Source organism: Denticeps clupeoides, chromosome 6 (assembly GCF_900700375.1).
Source record: "Denticeps clupeoides chromosome 6, fDenClu1.1, whole genome shotgun sequence".
In the NCBI taxonomy this organism is placed as follows: Eukaryota; Metazoa; Chordata; class Actinopteri; order Clupeiformes; family Denticipitidae; genus Denticeps; species Denticeps clupeoides.
The window spans coordinates 2,823,087-2,841,127 of NC_041712.1; the positions used below are offsets into that span (position 1 = coordinate 2,823,087).

Here is an 18,041-nt window from a genome sequence, read left to right on the forward strand (position 1 = left end):
ACAGGAACATCTCATCTACGGGCTGCAGGGAATGAGTCTGGCAAAACAGATTTGGAGACTGTTACAATATTTAACCACTGAGGCATTTTTTTTCCTTGTTAATGTACATACAGCATCCCATATTGAAAGGAAAACATAGAATTGTTGACATTTTTGCATATATTTTTAACAAAGAAAAACTGAAATATCACATGGTTCTAAGTATTCAGACCTTTTGCTGTGACACTCATATAACTGCTGTCCATTTCTTCTGATCATCCTTGAGATGGTTCTACACCTTCATTTGAGTCCTGCTGTGTTGGATTATACTGGTAGGACTTGATTAGGAAAGCCACACCCCTGTCTATATAAATCCTTACAGCTCACAATGCATGTCAGAGCAAATGAGAATCATGAGGTCAAAGGAACTGCCAGAAGAGCTCAGAGACAGAATTGTGGCAAGGCACAGATCTGGCCATGGTAACAAATTAAATTTCTGCTCCATTTAAGGTTCTAAGAGTCCTAAGAGCCATTTTAGCAATTGGCTGCAATATAACAAAGAGTGGATTTTTTTTAGCATCACTGTGATATAACAAACGTATAGTATTTTTTGATACATGTCCATGTACAGTATATTCAAAAATACACATTGTAGTTGTACAGTATGTGGAAATACACATTGCTAGTGTACAGTATTTGTAGATACACATTGTGGATATTTTACACAGCCACACACAGACATCGTCCTCTGGACCTAATCCAGGACATCCCCCTACACCAACAACTGCCATGCCACCTGAGACCCGACCCACTTACCAGGAGGGCAATGATAAAGTTTCACATATCTTCTGCAAGGATTTCCTGACTGGTGTGCAGTGCCACAGAGCATGCAAGTAATTATATGGTGTGCCATTTTTACAAGCTACACATGTTAGTATTTCTGATACTAACTGATACCCATCTGGAACATCCTTTGTCCTGTGTAATGTGTCCTGTGTAAAATGTAATACTGTATTAGCTGCAGGTTAGAGTTTTTAGTCATTTGAAAGGTGTTTAAGCAAATTTGCTTCCAAAAGTTAATGTCAAGATTCATGAGTAAATCCCTTTCCCATTTGTGGGTAGGGAGCGAGAGTTTTGTTTCATATTCTGTTGTCTAAGCATAAATTCTGGACAGTAGTTTTCTCTGTTGGATTTTTTAATTCAAGATCAAGAATAAACTTTTCAAGATCTAATTCCTTACTGTTTAATATACTTTGTATTATTGATTTAAGATGCCGATATTCTAAGTATTTATTTGTCGATACCATAAGTTTAAACTATTTTATCAAATGAAATTAGGCAATTGTAATGAATAATATTGTGGTGGCGGAGACCGGCCATGAGTTGGGACCAGCATGCCTTGCGGGTACGCAAATAGTTCACCATGTTATGGGTTAATGTGTTCTGTTGGGGTTCGGGATGTGTGTTATGGGGATTTAATGTAGCGTGTACAAGGGGAGAAATGGCACACCGGGAAGTAGAGGTGCAGGGCTGGAGGAGAAGAAGAGCCGCCTCCCTGTTATGTAGAAGCTGGAGGAGTAGGTATTGGCACAATATGTTCTAGCAGTTTAATTTTTTATAACATATTGTTTTTTTTTTTTTTTCATTTACAGCATTTATCAGATACCCTTATCCAGAGCGACTTACAATCAGTAGCTACAGGGACAGTCCCCCCAGGAGCAATTTAGGGTTAAGTGTCTTGCTCAGGGACACAATGGTATTAAGTGGGATTTGAACCTGGGTCTTCTGGTTCATAGGCGAGTGTGTTACTACCACCCTTTTCATGAAGTCTGGGTTGTTCCAGATTCGTGTCAGTTCGCATGGCACCAGTGAGGTTCCATTTTCATGGAGAAATTCCCTCAAGGCTGACAGTGATGAGCTAATACTGCTTTTAAAGCAGATACATCGTTTAAAGGGCAGATCACATAGTCTAATGCAACAACGTTTGCTTGATATGCAACCAATTATGATTTAACTGATTGTGTGTAGTGTTTGAATACTTATCAATTACTTTATATTACGTGACACTAAAGTAATTATAAAAAATTGGAAGCTCCAGACCACTATAACATTTACGTTTCTGTAAGGTTTTCAAACTTATTTGTAGTTGAATTTCCATATAAATCTTTAAAATGGAGTCCAATTATTTGAACCAAGCCGGTTGTGGTTTATTCAGAACCAGTGAAAAGATGTAATGGATTTTTGGCAAGATTGTCATTCTGAGAGTTGCTATTAATCACATAAGATATATGGGTAGGAATTATGGTACATTTTGGGATTTTTGGAATTATTGATCGTACAGCGGGTAAAATTACAGTACAAATATGATAATTATCGTACGTCTGGCAACACTGATGGACAAAAACAGAAAATCACGGGCGGGGCGAAGTTTTCCAGACTCCCACGCAGGGTCCTCCGGAGGCGGAGCGGGGCTGGAACAGTTCGGGACCGGGCGTTACGTAAGCGTGCGTATGACGTCACTGCGCCTGACGTCGCTGCACGTCCGGAAATTTTCCACGCCACAGTCGGTCGATGAGCGTAACGCGCTGTGCTTTGGAAACCGGCCCTCGCACCCCGCGCCTGTCCGTACCGTCATGAGCGCGGTTTGTCGGCTGTGGAGCAGGCGGGCGGCCCCGGTGTCCGTGGCCGGGGCGCGGAGCTTCTGCCTCGGGCTTGTACGGATGAACCGCGCCAGTAACGACAGAAGCGCGACCGGCGGCTCGGCCAGGTGCTGCCTGCTCGTCCCCCGGGTCCATCAGACAGTCGGGGTGGTCGCCGTATATTTATATAAATATGATGTGTATATATGTGTATATATATAGAGAGAGACAGAATTATAAACACTTGTTTAGCATGACAGTAACTGTTCAGGCTGCGCATGGTTTCATGTCGTTTTAAATTGGTTGTGTAGTGCAGTGTCATGGTGAGACATGGTCGTCTAGAATTGGAACAATCTCAGGTTATATTGTGACCAGCATTCTGTCACTTTACTGCTTTTGTAGATAATTCGTTTTATTGAGCGATAAAATATATTTCAGCCATACGTTTAATTATTGGTTAGTGTTGTAATATCCTGTCCAGTAAGGGTTTTGGTTTCTAATGGGAATAATATTGTATTGTCGTAGCCCAGTGAACTTAACCTACGACGTGTTTGATGGCAAAGGGGAGAAGACGCCGCTGGTCTTCCTCCATGGCCTCTTTGGCTGCAAATCCAACTTTCACTCCATCGCCAAGTCTTTGGTTCAGAGGACGGGCAGGAAGGTAAAACTGTTGTAGATATTCTACAGTTGACGTTTTATACGCACAATGAACATACAGACCCATGTTAATGAAGTTCCATTCATTTTTAATACCAAGCTGTACCATATGACCATAATTATGGATTGTTTATTTCATAAAGCAAAAGATTCTATTGCTAACCCTCCAGAACTTATTTTACACCTCTTCTGTAAATCGCATCCACCTTTTCCTGAGGTCATTTTCAAATGGGACTAGTTGTTGACTCTTTTACATCAGAGTAACGCTCTCTAGTTTACTATTTCATTTATCAAGGACTTGACAAACATCTCTTATGTTCATGTTAGATGATGATATCAAATTTTTTATTTTAGAATATATTTCAAAACCCCCATGTGTATTCTAGTTTGACCTAACTGCCCTTTGTCCAGTCAGGTGCTTACTGTAGATGCACGTAACCATGGCAACAGCCCGCACAGTCCTATCTTGACCTATGAGGCGATGACCAATGACCTCCAGCATTTACTCAGTCAGTTGCGTATTGGGAAATGTGTCTTGATTGGCCACAGCATGGGAGGCAAGGTGGCCATGACAACAGCTCTTTTACAGGTTTGCTCATATTCAAACTGATCTAACAGCAGTTATTCTCATATTTTTCTATATAGACTTTTTTTGGAGCATCACCAAGCAACACAAATAACTCATCTCTTTTTTTTTTTTTTTTGTATCCCTCCCTTCATTACTATACCCTGTTAAAATCCTGGTCCAGCCAAATATAGTGGAGCGGTTGGTTGTGGTGGACATAAGTCCTGCTCATACCTCTGTTCACACCAACTTCCACACCTACATCCGGGCACTGAAGGAAGTGAAGGTTACTGGTAATCTTCCTCGCTCCACAGCACGTCGACTGGCCGAAGATCAACTCCGGAAACACATTAAAGTGAGTTGGCAGAACATTACCAGGTACAACCAATATAAAAAGACCAGGAATCGTTGACTAAATGTTCACATACTGTATGTGTATGAATTCTAAAATAAAAGTTGACGTCACATGACGTCTTTGATTAAACTTTCAGCTCTATAGATTTTTTTTTAAATCAGCTGATGTTTTGATTTAGTTGGATATTTTTTCTGAAAATTTTATTGCACACTGTAATTAATAATGTCTGTTATTTAATGAAAAAGCTTTTCTGAACTTTGAAGAGTCAAACCTAAATTTTTAATGAATATAATATTTATTGTGCAATCCTAAGCAATATTTAATGCACAATGATTTCAATACATTATCACACAATGCTAAAATAAAGTATAAAATGTTGTTGTTGTTTTTTTTTGCTCAGCTTGTTCTAAATTGCTAAATCTTTTACATGTGTGTCTGTTGTTATAAAGGAACACACTGTGAGGCAGTTTCTTCTGACTAATCTGGTGGAGCAGAATGGTGACTATGCCTGGAGGGTCAACCTTGAGGCTATCTCTAACCACATGGAAGACATTCTGAATTTCCCAGAATTCAACCAGTGCTACAATGGTCCAACCCTGTTCCTAGGTGGGAACAACTCCGACTATATCACGTAAGGCATTCGCTCAATCGACATTCAACAGTTTGTTAAAGACTAATCAATCTCACAAAGCCACAAACTCAGACACCTCTGTCTGACTGGAAAAAACACTGGCTGGTTTGGTCAGACTCTTAACATCAACACCATGGATCCATGGCCCATCTCTATGTTGTATCAGCATAGGCTTATTTGACCATCACTTGGCTTTCCAGTCACTGCTTCCAAATTCCCTAGAATGACTTGTGGGACGTGGTAGAAGAGGATGGGATGCATCTTCTGACAAATCTGTAGAAATGTCATGAAAATTATTGTAAAAGTTTGGACCAAAATCTCAAAGCAACAGCCCTGACATCTTGAGGAATCCATGCTGTACAGAACAGATATTGTTTTGAAAGGAGCTGGGTACCTCGGCCAGTGTATTGTGTCATTTAAAGTCCACAGAGAGGATCTGCATCTATTGAAGTACCAAATCAATTATGAACATCAAATTAAAATGTTATTCTCACCAAGAACCCAAATTACTATCGACCAAAATGAGCATATCAATTTTTGTACAAATGCTGCTAATGACTGTTCCCTAAAGTACAACTCTCCATGGTAAGAGTTGTGCTGGCGAGTCTCAATTCAGTCCTGTCCTTGTCCCCAGGTCTGAGGACTACCCAGAGATCCAGCGACTCTTCCCTAACGCAGATATCCAGTATATTCCAGATGCCAGTCACTGGATCCATGCTGACAAGCCCCTAGACTTCATCAGCTCTATAATCACCTTCCTCCAGTCATAGTCAACTGTGTAAATGGCCCATATTTTAAGCACATGATATTAGTGAGTTTTACTAAATGTTTGACCTTGTTCTGCTAATAGAGAATAGTCTTATTTCATTCATCAGTGTTAATTAATGTGCATGCCTGTCATAGTTCTGTTTTCGAAGAGGTTAAAGCATTTTTGTCAGCTGACTCATTCATTGTACATTTCGTTCAGTTTTACTTTAATGATGTGGTTGTTGGAAAAAATGTGAACACCAGCCAGACCCTGACATACCCATCAGTGTAACATTAAGCACAATGCCTCCAGTGAACACTCTTATATCTTACACATATATAACACTAAGATGCATTTATATTATGTGTAAGTATTGTTTCTTACAATAACTATATATAGTATTTCGATGAATATATGCTGCAATTATTGATGTTAAAATGTTTGCATTGGCGACTGGCCATGCTACAGTTCACACAGAGAGAACAGACCAAAATCAGGGCTTGATGTAAATCTGCTGATTCTTTGTAAAGCTGCCACCCTTTGGGGATCTAATATTTGTTCATGTGTAAGTGGCCATCAGTAATTGTAGGTTGTTGTGTGTACTGCCCACAATCATTGGGGCAGGAATGAATATTTGTGGTGATTTTTTTTTTTTTTTCCCGTTTGTTGAAAATGTTTTTTTATTTTTTTGTTCTGTACATTGTGCTTTGATGAGGTTGTTGAAATATATTACAGTTGTATGTAATGGAGATTAATATTAAAAAAATATAACTCACTGGTATCTATGAATTATCTTTTTGGAATAGGACTGCTGTTAATGGTCGGCAGAACAGTCAAAACATTTGTCGGTGGAGGCAGAACAAGTACTAACCAAAGCAAGGAATGCAATGTTCTGTGGCGCTAATATGCTGTCTGAGCTGTATATACAGCTTTTTTAATGATCTGTCATTAGAACCAGGAGTTACCCTATATCGAAGCCAACATTTATTAATTTACTGACATCAACTAAAACAAAACCACTGTGCTGTTTCATGGATATTTCATTGAGGAATTGCAGAGGATGAGATCTGAGTAAATGGCATGGGAAAGGCACGGTTTTATCATTCCAGTGAGATGGTTTGGAAAGTGTTCTCTCCGCTTTCACCCGCTGCCACTTGGCTGGCTCTGTGGTCTGCCTGTGACGGGATGTCACCCAGCTGATTGGCTCTGCCCCGTCTCAGCTTTTCTCTCCAGCGTTGTGCCACAGGGGTTATGGGAACTGGGGACTGAGATGGGGAGGCTTTTGGGGGCGTTTTGTTCCCTCTTTTGAATGTAAGGAAGCGGCTGGACTTCTTCTGGTTCTGTTCCTCTTGTTGCTGGCTCAGAATCTGCTGCTGGAGAATCAGCTGGACATCCTCCTGAGAGTCAGAGAGAGCCAGGCAGGGGGCAAAAAGGGATTAGGATCCAATGGGCATCTATTCAGAGTAAAATGAAAGCCCTTTTCATTGTGGTGGGTACTGTGATATAACAAAGAAAGATATAATAATAAAACAGAAACAAAACAACAATGCAATTTTATCAGATCCATGCAAAAACAAGTGGGGACGCTATTTATCCTTTATCTGTTCTGTACCTTCCAGGCCTCCAGCTCCAAAGACAGCTCCAATCGGTGCTGGACAGCTTCCAGGAGCTGGTTGTTCAGTGACATCATCTCCGTTTTGCTGCGAAGCAGCTCTGCTTCCATTGCTGACTTTCTGCTCAACAAAAATCACAGCGTTCAATCATTTAAAAAGCTTGTTTGAATGTGCCAGTTGAAGCAAACCTCCATCTGAGGAGCAACTCACTTGGCCAGAGCCTCATCTCTGTCCCGGAGAGCCTGCTGCAGCACGGCACTGCCCCCATCTGTTCGCTCCGCCTGTGGAGGACGGAGGAGAGGCTCTGTTACGACTGTCTGTAGGAAGTAAAAGTGCAAACCCGCTTACGTGTGTCTGCAACTGACTTGTTTGGTGTGATCGAGGGCTAGTGCCCGTGCCACGTTTCGGAGTTGACTCAGAACGGCGTCCATGGGACTCTCCTGGGCATCTGCTTGGTTGGGATCCACATCTGTAAGAGGGAGCAGGAGCCTCAGAATGGAACGAATCTCCTCCGTTACCTTGGGAAGTAGGTTGCGTCAGAGGATAACAAAAGGATTCGTCAATTCATGGTCTTTTGTGTTCAAGTATTGTACCCCAGCCATTACTACAGAAATACCACAGGTTGTGTAATTCCCATGTCTGTATGAAACGCATCCCATATTGATTCAATCCGGCACACATCATTTCTTTTTTAGCAGACAGGTGGAAGCTTCTATGCCACCAAGTCCATGTCATGGAGACACATTGATCTACAGGTTTTACTAACTATACAAAACTATTCTTCTCCTTGGTTAAATAGCACTTCGTGCTTTGGAAATAGTTCAATTCTTCCTGTGTCATTCATTACTACTTAAATTAATGTTTCAAAAATGTGTTTAATGTTTTACACTCATAATTCAAATGGCTGCAACCTGTCATTATGAATTTACATTTACAGCATTTATCAGACGCCCTTATCCAGAGCAACTTACAATCAGTCCCCCCTGGAGCAACTTAGGGTTAAGTGTCTTTCTCAGGGACACAATGGTAGTAAGTGGGGTTTGAACCCGGGTCTTCTGGTTCATAGACGAGTGTGTTATCCACTAGGCTACTACCACCCAACCATTCCAATAGTTTCTAATGCTTGTATGTGTGAGTGAGTGCTCTGTGCGTGTGTGTGTGTTTGTTCATTAATATGAACAAATGTGTGAAATCGACCTTCTCAAAATCTCTCTATGTTGTTGTGTGTAGTGTTTATTCAGCAAGCCTGGTATCTTTTTCATGCATCTACTTGCATCATGTGCTGAACAGAGAAAAGTCTGGAAAAGCATCTCTTCCACCCCCTTTGTGTTCAGAATTTCTAGCACCAAATCTCTTTCCACCAAACATCATAGCGTCCTCATTTCATGAATAGCATCAGGTGCATAAATTAGCCAAAATATAGATGAAGGGACAACTATTTTAGAAACCTTTAGAAACCCGCAACATGTTAGATGGGTTAAGCATGTAACACGAGCCAGGATGAATTGTAATGCTAAACTGAAACAGGTTTTTCGAGGGCTTTCCAAAGCCACGCCCTGTTCCAATCGCTGATCACGCTGTCTAATCGCTGGTCTTCCTACCTGTTCTTTGTGCTGACTCCATCCCGGACCGTCCTGGCCCTGAAGCCTCTCCACCTGGGCCTTCAGCTTCAGGCTGCGGCGGCGGGACAGCTCGACCTCGCGCCGAACTTCCTTCAGCTTCAGGCCCGCATCAACACAGACACAATGTTCGCAGAGAGCAACACTTTCACACTCTTGCTTTAAAGAAACGCAGCTTTGTAGTAGCAGTAGTTTAAATAATTCAGTTGTTGTATTCTCTCAACTGGCTTCCTGCAGGACTGCAGGGTCGCAAGTGGAGTCGAACAAAAAAAAACATTTATTTCCATTTCCAGGATGACTCTAGCTGAAGGCAGTGAAAGTGCTCCTTCACTTACAGTGTTGCACACAGGGCTGGAGACGCGGCGGCGGAGGGGGCTTCCACTCCACAGCAGGTCTGGTAGGTCATGGAGCGAGGCCGGTCCTGCCATATTCTCCCCTGCACCGAGTTGCTCTGACACCAGGTCTCCCACAGTGTCCACCTCTTTCTCTGCATGTTCCACCTCCACGGGTCCCTGGAGAACTGTAGTATTCTCTTTGCCCACAGACAGTTGCTGAAATCTCGCCAGGGTGGATAAAGTGGAAGAACCACGTTCTGGGACACAGAGCAGGTCGGTATCCTGTGTGTCCTCCATGCTTCAAAACCAAATGACGAGAGCACTGCTCTGTTCGGGACCTGAGAGAGCAGGGCTGCAGGAATGTTGTGACGCGTGTTTTTCCTGTCTTTCCACCATCAGATGTGTGTTGTGATGTCAGCTCTGTGGACGTTCTGGTGGTTTTTGTAAAGATGTTCGTCATACCTTCATTGTTACCATACCACAGAACTGTACACATCACTCTTAGTCCTGCCTGAAAGGTCTTCAACTTGGAAATGTTCAAAAAATGGGCCCAATTTTGACAGCACTATATAAGACTGGAGTTAGTGAATTAAACAAATACAAAACCAGACTACATGCTGCTTACATATATCTTGGAGAGGAGGAACTACCCACACAGACTTTGTTAATTATTGTGGAATTATTTCTGTCATACAGTTTTTATACAGCGTCCTCATTCTGAATGATTTAAACCCCCTCCTGTTCATACGTAACACAGCGTGACGTCCCCCTCCTTCCTTTCATCTCCGTTTTCCTCAGTTCTCTACACTCCTCATACCCCTGTACACGGGGTACAGCAATGGACACCACAGACATGATCTTGATGTATACATCTCAGGACCACGTCCACTACCAAGACCAACATGCAGATTAACAAAAATCAATTTTTATTTATACTGTGCTTCTTACCATATTCGCTGGAACAGCACTAAAGGCCCCACACTCAAACCCAGTGAGCAAGTCAAAGGCAACAGTGGCAAGAAGAAAAACTACCTGAAACAGGAAGAAGCCTTGATAGGAAGCCATCCTCCTCCGGTCAACACAATTACCCTGGAATGTTGAGAGAAATGCATCCAGGAAATGATGGCATGTAGAGGTCATTGCAGTCGAGTTGTGTATTATGATGTAGTATTGAGGTCCTAGCAGATGACAATCAGATGGAATCAGCAGATGACTTGCAAGGGCCAGGTAGTAAACGTCAAACAGGGAAATCCATGAAGGTCATGCCATCAGGAGAGATTTACCATCCACATGGGAGTGGATTAAAAAAAAAAAACAGAAAAGGCTAGTATTAGTAGGAGTCAGTATTAATTTAACTAGTATGACAGTAAAGGAACTGAGGGCTAAACATTTCTGGCAGCACTGTAGCATTACTAATAATGAGTGGAGTGTTGGTAAAAGCTTGACAGTATAAGTAGGTTTTTAGGTCTGGATTTAAATATTGAAACTGTGTCTGATTCCAGAATATTCCTTCAGAGGTTGTTCCGAAGATTTGGGGCTGTCAGTACGGGCGTACAGGTGTAATGTGTTTGTACCATCTTGTGCTTATAGGAATCCTGGCAGTATTGAACAAGTTGGAGCTTATTCAGAGGAAAAAATTGAGTTCTCTGTTAGCCAAGAGTAGTCTGAGATGAAGAAAAACTTCCTAACCTTAGGCAATATCTCTTAGGTGGAAGTACACCATCCTGGAAATATTTTGAAAGTGACAGTCAAATAATAGATCAGAGTCAAAGGTCACACCCCAATTTTTCAGCGATGTCTGAGGAACAGCAACCAGAATACCAGAGGTGGTGAACTCCATCAGGCTTTACAAAGATGTACACTTGGGTGTTGTCTGCATAACCGTGGAACTTTGTGCCATACCTATGAATTATTTTATAGCATGTACAATGAAAATAACATTTTTTGCAAAGTAGTCATTGCTTAGTCCAAAAAAGTGAAAGTAATACGATAAGTAGGATTTGAACCAGGCTGACTAACTAATTTTTCAAGATGATTTAATTGACTGTTATGTTCAAAGAGAGAGATTATAAAAAAGCAGATTATGGAAGGTCATGTAGTACTTACAGTAAATCTACTATAATTCTGTCTAAAGTCAGACTGATGTCATGCATTTTAATAAAAGAAAAAAAGGTGCTACCACCTTTTCCAGAATTTTGGACAATGGGATGTTAGAAATTGATCTGTAATTTAAGAGTAGGTTTCTTTAGTAGTGGTTTTGTTATAGCCATTTTAAAGGAATATAGCTAATAATAATGTAAACCATTTAAGGGTCCCTGATTCACATGATAATTAATGCGAATTGTCTAATGACATTCTGTATTTATTCCATATAATGTTAGATGACAAACACAAACAAATTCCACTGTCAAATATCGAGTGTAATGTCAGTGAAATAAAGAAGCTTCAATATTTCACATTTAAAAAGCTCTTTATTATTAAAAGGTTAAAGAAAAATAATTTCAATTAAGGTTTTCATGAAACAAAAAAAAATCTGTACAATGTTCATGTATTCTTTACAGCTCAGTTTTCACTTCCTTTCCTTTAGAGACACTCTGACTGGCTGCGCACCGGAAGCTCAGGTTGTCAGATGCTGAATCTGGTGTGTTCCCCATTCTAGAGAAATGGAAATAATGAAAAAGAATTTTAAAACAGAGCCTATACTGCAATGATAAAAGTTGAAACTAAACTAGAGTTACATTATTGTAGAGATGCTTACCTGGTGTTTACTTGAGCCATGTGATTGGCAGAACCATCAACCGTGTCAATCCAAGAAGCACCACGCAGAACATACATGGGACGAGCTCCCGGAAAAGGTGTGCTTGTCCACTCCCATGCATTTCCCATCATATCAAACATGCCTAATGGATAAATTATTATGCACATAAACAGTGATTTTCTTCAGTTAAACTAAAATAATAAACATTACACCCACCTTTTTTTTTCAGAAAATACCGTTACCATGAAGGGGTGTCTACTGTAGGTGGTAAATGCCGAAGCAAAAACCCCATACATGAAAGACCCAAGTTGCATTTTTTTTCCTGTACTGTATTTGGACATTTCTACCATGACCAGTATTAAAGGCATCAGTAGTTTGTCCTGCAGTAGCTGGATAGAAGCAGATGGACAAATATCCATCCCTGACACACATAAATGAGACTAAGGTTGTCACTCCTTTTTTCAGTAGATAGATAAATGAAGAGTAGATTATGAGCCAATGCTGGACTGGAGATGGGTGGTAGTAGCCTAGTGGGTAACACACTCGCCTTTGAACCAGAAGACCCAGGTTCAAATCCCACTTACTACCATTGTGTCCCTGAGCAAGACACTTAACCCTAAGTTGCCCCAGGTGGGGTGGGGACTGTCCCTGTAACTACTGATTGTAAGTCACTCTGGATAAGGGCGTCTGGTAAATGCTGTAAATGTAAAATGTAAGTGTAGATGCTCTGATCCTGTGGTGTAGCATCATGATCTGGTATCTGGTAAAGTCAGTCAGATCCTTACACTTGGATTAGTCATGCTAATGACTTGACAGTTAAAACCATTATTAAAATAGTAATAACTACAACAGATTTGAATGTGATTCAAACAGATGAACTTCATTAATATTGGGATATTTTGTGTGTATTTTAATAATGACCATAGTTATTCTGAGGAGGGAAGGCTGTGACTGGTGCAACGCCATGGAAGCCGTCCTCTGCTCGATCTCCATCTGGAAATGGGCCCTGGTGATAAAGACATCAATCGAGTAAATGGTAAATTCAATCCCAGTGTCTGTTTCATTAATTGCACCACTCATTTTTGCAAAAAAAATTAATGTATTTAAATGTGTAGATGAATAAGTAAAACCATTTTGAAACACTGTATAAAATTCTAATTGTACATTATAGTATAAATACTGCATTTGACACATTATAACATAAAACAGTGAATGAACTGAAAACAATTGCTGTGTAAAGCACCACATAATATTAGAAATCCAGCTAGGCATACCCCACAAGTCCCAAGATGTCACCCAAAAAATTGTTGGACTTAGCCACACTATCAGTCAATGGTTTGGATTCACCTACTCTGTGGTGGTTATGGAGATTATGATGTCATTTTGAAGAATTCAATGCACTACTACAATTCAAGAAACATATTTAGCATTTCTTGTATCAGGGGAAAGTATGTATGTTGGATGAGCCTTCTTTGTCGCCTCTTAACATTTATGGCTTCTTTGTTCACTATTCACTATCATCAAAAGCCGCTTGATGAGATACTGATTAACATGAGTGAATGATGAGAAAGTGTTCAGTATAAACCTTCAGGACTGTTGGAAACTTAAGGTGGTGCAGATAAGACAAGTGTGTGAAATGTTGCAATCACAGCAAATGCTGATTATTAATTTTATGAAATGTGTCCAAATGTTTGACTAGTAGCGTATAGTACAGGCCAAAAGTTTGGACACACCTTCCCATTCAATGTGTTTTCTTTATTTTCATGACAATTTACATTGGTAGATTCTCACTGAAGGCATCAAAAGTATGAATGAACACATGTGGAGTTATGTACATAACAAAAAGTGGAGACCTGGCCTCCACAGTCACCAGACCTGAACCCAACCGAGATGGTTTGGGGTGAGCTGGACTGCAGAGTGAAGGCAAAGGGGCCAACAAGTGTTAAACACCTCTGGGAACTCCTTCAAGATTGTTGGAAAACCATTTCAGGTGACGACCTCCTGAGGCTCATCGAGAGAATGCCACGTCTTCATTCATAGTTATGTACTTAACAAAAAAAGGTGAAATAACTGAAAACATGTTTTATATTCTAGTTTCTTCAAAATAGCCGCCCTTTGCTCTGATTACTGATTTGCACACTCTTGGCATTCTCTCGATGAGACTCAAGAAGTAGTCACCTGAAATGGTGCTCACCATCTCGACTGGGTTCAGGTCCGGTGACTGTGGAGGCCAGGTCTCCACTTTTTGTTAAGTACATAACTCCACGTGTTCATTCATAGTTTTGATGCCTTCAGTGAGAATCTACCAATGTAAATGGCCATGAAAATAAAGAAAACACATTGAACCTTTGGCCTGTACATAACCTAATTTATTGTACATTTGTTTTATTGCACATACAAGGATTTTAAAACATGTTGTGTGGCAGTGAGTGAAAAGGATGATCATTTTCTATACATATAATGTCTTTCAACTAACCTGCCATAAATTTGTCCGGTTTTGCAGAAACTTGTTCCCCCATGGGTAGGTGCGCCCTAAAAATACAGCATAAGAAAAGCATGTTAACTTTATAGCAAAATGTATGAAAACAACTGACAATATTATGAGCAGCAATACTACACAAGCATTATATAAAGAAATGGTTTATTGGACAAGCTCACTTAATTTTAACTTTCAATAAGTTAAAAAAAAAGTTTTTGTTACTTATTTTGTTAATTTTATATAGGTCTTAATGTCCCCTAATACTGTATCTCAAGTCTCTTTGTGAAATTCAGTCATGGTGCAGAATTACAGCCACTTTGATCCAGTTCCCCAGGGAAACTTAAAACAAAGAGTTTTAAACTCCAAAGTAAGTCAAATTATGCACATAATGTATACAAAGTTATGTTTTTTTGTATAACTGGTACTGGCAGATCAATAAAGTATGAAGTTTTATTGATCTCTTTTGGTGTAAATGAAGTATTTGGGTGATGCAGAAACAGGAACATAAGAAAAAACATGACTATACTTTGAAAGTCATATAGGGGCAACACAGCGCTCAGTGTCCTGTACTGGGCTCCGACGGTTATGGAAACCGATGGCCAGTACAGGCAGACCAACCTTCTAGTCCACCTCGAGCTGCCAGCTCCCACTCTTCTTCTGACGGAAGCCTCTTGTTACTCCACTTGCAGAAGGCCAGGGCATCATTCCAGCTCACCTGCACCACAGGAAAATCTAGTCGCTCCTTAATACCAGAGCCAGGACCAGTGGGCTGGAATTAGAACAGACATAATTACCAGTTGTCCACAAAGGTCTGGACAGCGTCCACAGCGACTGGGACTGAAAACTGTCTTTCTCTCTCCTAACAGAAAAAAGATCAGCAGCACAGTACACCTCCTTGTGAATTCTGGGTACAGTCATCAATTCATTTTGAGAAACAATAAAAGTGGTTGAACACATGGAGGAATTGAGGTTCTCCCTGTTTTAATCTGTTTTTATTTGTATCTCCAGCACATGGCCTCCTCAGCATAGACATTCAGTATATGAATCTCGAACAGGACAAGAATGTAATATTATCTATTAATGCACTGTTCCATTTTGCACATTTATTATTCATTTCACTAGTTTAGTGCTCTTTGTCTCATTGAAAGTGAAGTGATTGTCATTGTGATACACTGCAGCACAGCACACGGTGACACAACCAAATGCGTCCTCTGCTTTTAACCATCACCCTTAGTGAGCAGTGGGAAGCCATGACAGGCGCCCAGGGAGCAGTGTGTGGGGACGGTGCTTTGCTCAGTGGCACCTCAGTAGCACCTTGGCACACCAGGATTCGAACCAGCAACCTTCTGATTATGCTTCCTTAATCGCTAGGCTACAACTGCCCCATTGTTGTCTACATGTCTTTTTGTTAAATGTAACTCTTGCACTGCCAGTTTGTCTGTGTTGCACACGTGCACTTTACATTTACATTTACAGCATTTATTAGATGCCCTTATCCAGAGCGACTTACAATCAGTAGTTACAGGGACAGTCCCCCCCCGGAGCAACTTAGGGTTAAGTGTCTTGCTCAGGGACACAATGGTAGTAAGTGGGATTCGAACCCGGGTCTTCTAGTTCATAGGCAAGTGTGTTACCCACTAGGCTACTACCACTTTATGTCAGTATTTAACTTTGTTTAAATGTTACATGTAGCACCAGTTTCCGGAAAAACATTATTTCGTTTCACGATGTAGCTGAAATGACAATAACATCAACTTCAAGATATATGCTACAAAGTGGACTTTACCTGTCTCCAAAAGACCTTCTCCACTGGTAACCACCATGGTGCTGACTGCACAGAAACCACAGAAAGATCAGAACATACTTTGTCTTCTTATGAGACCAACAATGGATTCATTCATTTCTAGAATCAGGACCAAACCTCAATTTTCTGGGTGATTTTGCTCCTCAACTCCTCAGAAACAAAATCTTGAAACACAAAACTCCAGCCAAACGTCTCGGCCTCCGTTCTGTATTTCTCTGCCCTAACAAACTCCCTGCAGAGGAGCGTGAACATACGATTACAAACAAGACTGGTTCTTGCTGCGATAAAGCGTGTGATAAAGCGATTAAGATGTACCGGAAGTCGTGATTGGTGACAGGGTATTTATCTATTTTAAATGGCTTGACGGTCACGGTTCTCACAGGTGACTCTCCATCTCGTCCATCCTGGGAGTCCGCAGGTCTCATTTGCAGAGTGCTGCCTGGTATGAGAACCATCTCTTCAACACCTGTCAACAGGAACTGCTCTTCATACAATGCATACTGGCCATGAACAAGAACGTAAAAAAAAATTTACGTGCAGATTACCTTGCAATTTAAAATGTATGAGTTACCATATAAAAGTAATGTAACTAATTACATTTTATTACTTTTGTAATCTATGAATGAGTAGTCTTAACCTGGTGTAGAGGGAAGAAATGTGGACACTCCACGTGTTTTACCTTTGGTCATGGAACAGTCAGAAAACAACTGTATCTCACTTTAAACCTTGGTGATGTACAAGGCTAAGATGTCTTCCCAACAAGCGTGTTATGCTGTACACAAGACAGATTCTGGTGTCCTTGTCCAGGCGCCTATGACGAAGCTTGCGTGATCCTGTTTTCCTACCCTTCATTACCCACAGTGGTATAAATATGCTTGTGAACTTAATAACGGGGGGAGTTCTCTTGAGAGTCCCCCCCATGGCCATGTGTTTTTGTGTCTGAAGCGTCAGAAATGTTTTTATATTTCCTACAATGGAGTGTGTTTGTTTTTCTGACACTCCCTCCAACAGAAACAGTAAAGAAGGAAATCCAATCAGAAGCATTAGCTATTAGCAAAGGACGTTGTTTTGCATCAAAACATGCAAAATAATATAAATACTAATATTAAACATTTCTTTCAATAATCGAAAGGGATTAAAATGATGTATTTTGGTAATTAAACTACGTTAGGCCGTCACATGTGACCTGTTACTCCCAATCACCGCGTACATGCAGCACAGATCGACCACTTCTAATCGGCACCGCACCCACTCACCATCCACGCAGGACACAGCCAGCAGGGACAACACCTGCAGAGTTCTCCTCACGTCCATCACTGCTGTCCGAAGAGCATCGGATGTCACCTCATCACTTCGCCAAGTTACCGGTTGATAACAAACTGTGCGTCGTCGATATGGGCTCGTGTGGAAACCGCTTCCTACGTAACGCGGTTCCGCATCAGCCTCAGGTGTTTTTACTTCATTAAAAATCGTTCCGCACAGCAAATTTCAAGTATTTTCTAAAGACTCACAGATGACAGCAATCCTGAATCTCCTCTACCATCCCTCAGCATGCACAGCCACCCTCTTCCCCTATTTCAATGTCATCCACGTTTTTCCCACGAGGGTTTTCTTTGCCATTGTGATGCACAGCATGCAAGCATCTCGTCTGTACTGAAAACTGCATCATCTCCCTAAGTCAAGCAGTGGGCAGCCATGAGAAGCACCAGGGGAGCAGCGTGGGGGGACAGTACCTGGGTCAAAAGGCACCTTTGCGGTATGAACCCGCAACCCCAGTAAGACCACCACTAAACACTGAAAAGTCAGTTTTACTTTCATAGATTTATTTTTCAAGAAAAAAAATACTTTACAGCTATTTA

The 18,041-nt window shown here is 41.0% G+C and overlaps 3 protein-coding genes across 4 annotated transcripts; 1 reads left to right on the forward strand and 2 right to left on the reverse strand.

Moving 5' to 3' along the window:
* The first annotated feature begins 2,504 nt into the window (after window positions 1-2,504).
* abhd11 (abhydrolase domain containing 11) lies at window positions 2,505-6,349 on the forward strand. Of its 2 annotated transcripts, XM_028984939.1 has the most exons (6): window positions 2,505-2,746; window positions 3,144-3,279; window positions 3,691-3,864; window positions 4,025-4,195; window positions 4,645-4,826; window positions 5,461-6,349. In XM_028984939.1, exons 1-6 carry the CDS (start codon window positions 2,613-2,615, stop codon window positions 5,594-5,596), a joined length of 933 nt encoding a protein of 310 aa, XP_028840772.1. In that variant the 5' UTR covers window positions 2,505-2,612; the 3' UTR covers window positions 5,597-6,349. The 2 variants fall into 2 exon arrangements, with proteins under 2 accessions (XP_028840772.1, XP_028840773.1); XM_028984940.1 differs by lacking the exon at window positions 2,505-2,746 and having other exon boundaries at window positions 3,143-3,279; window positions 3,687-3,864.
* A 131-nt stretch (window positions 6,350-6,480) lies between these two features.
* On the reverse strand, window positions 6,481-9,487 carry bicdl2l (bicaudal-D-related protein 2-like). The gene is made up of 6 exons (XM_028984938.1): window positions 9,142-9,487; window positions 8,789-8,905; window positions 7,553-7,705; window positions 7,398-7,468; window positions 7,187-7,307; window positions 6,481-6,971 (listed from the first exon to the last, which is right to left on the reverse strand). The coding sequence occupies exons 1-6, from the start codon at window positions 9,436-9,438 to the stop codon at window positions 6,675-6,677; spliced, it is 1,056 nt and encodes a 351-aa protein (XP_028840771.1). The 5' UTR covers window positions 9,439-9,487; the 3' UTR covers window positions 6,481-6,674.
* Window positions 9,488-11,592: 2,105 nt separating this feature from the next.
* sumf2 (sulfatase modifying factor 2) lies at window positions 11,593-17,578 on the reverse strand. Its single transcript, XM_028983952.1, has 9 exons — window positions 17,439-17,578; window positions 16,498-16,648; window positions 16,300-16,414; window positions 16,165-16,209; window positions 14,997-15,147; window positions 14,376-14,431; window positions 12,821-12,905; window positions 11,900-12,041; window positions 11,593-11,796 (listed from the first exon to the last, which is right to left on the reverse strand). The coding sequence occupies exons 1-9, from the start codon at window positions 17,494-17,496 to the stop codon at window positions 11,697-11,699; spliced, it is 903 nt and encodes a 300-aa protein (XP_028839785.1). The 5' UTR covers window positions 17,497-17,578; the 3' UTR covers window positions 11,593-11,696.
* Between the last annotated feature and the right edge of the window lie 463 nt (window positions 17,579-18,041).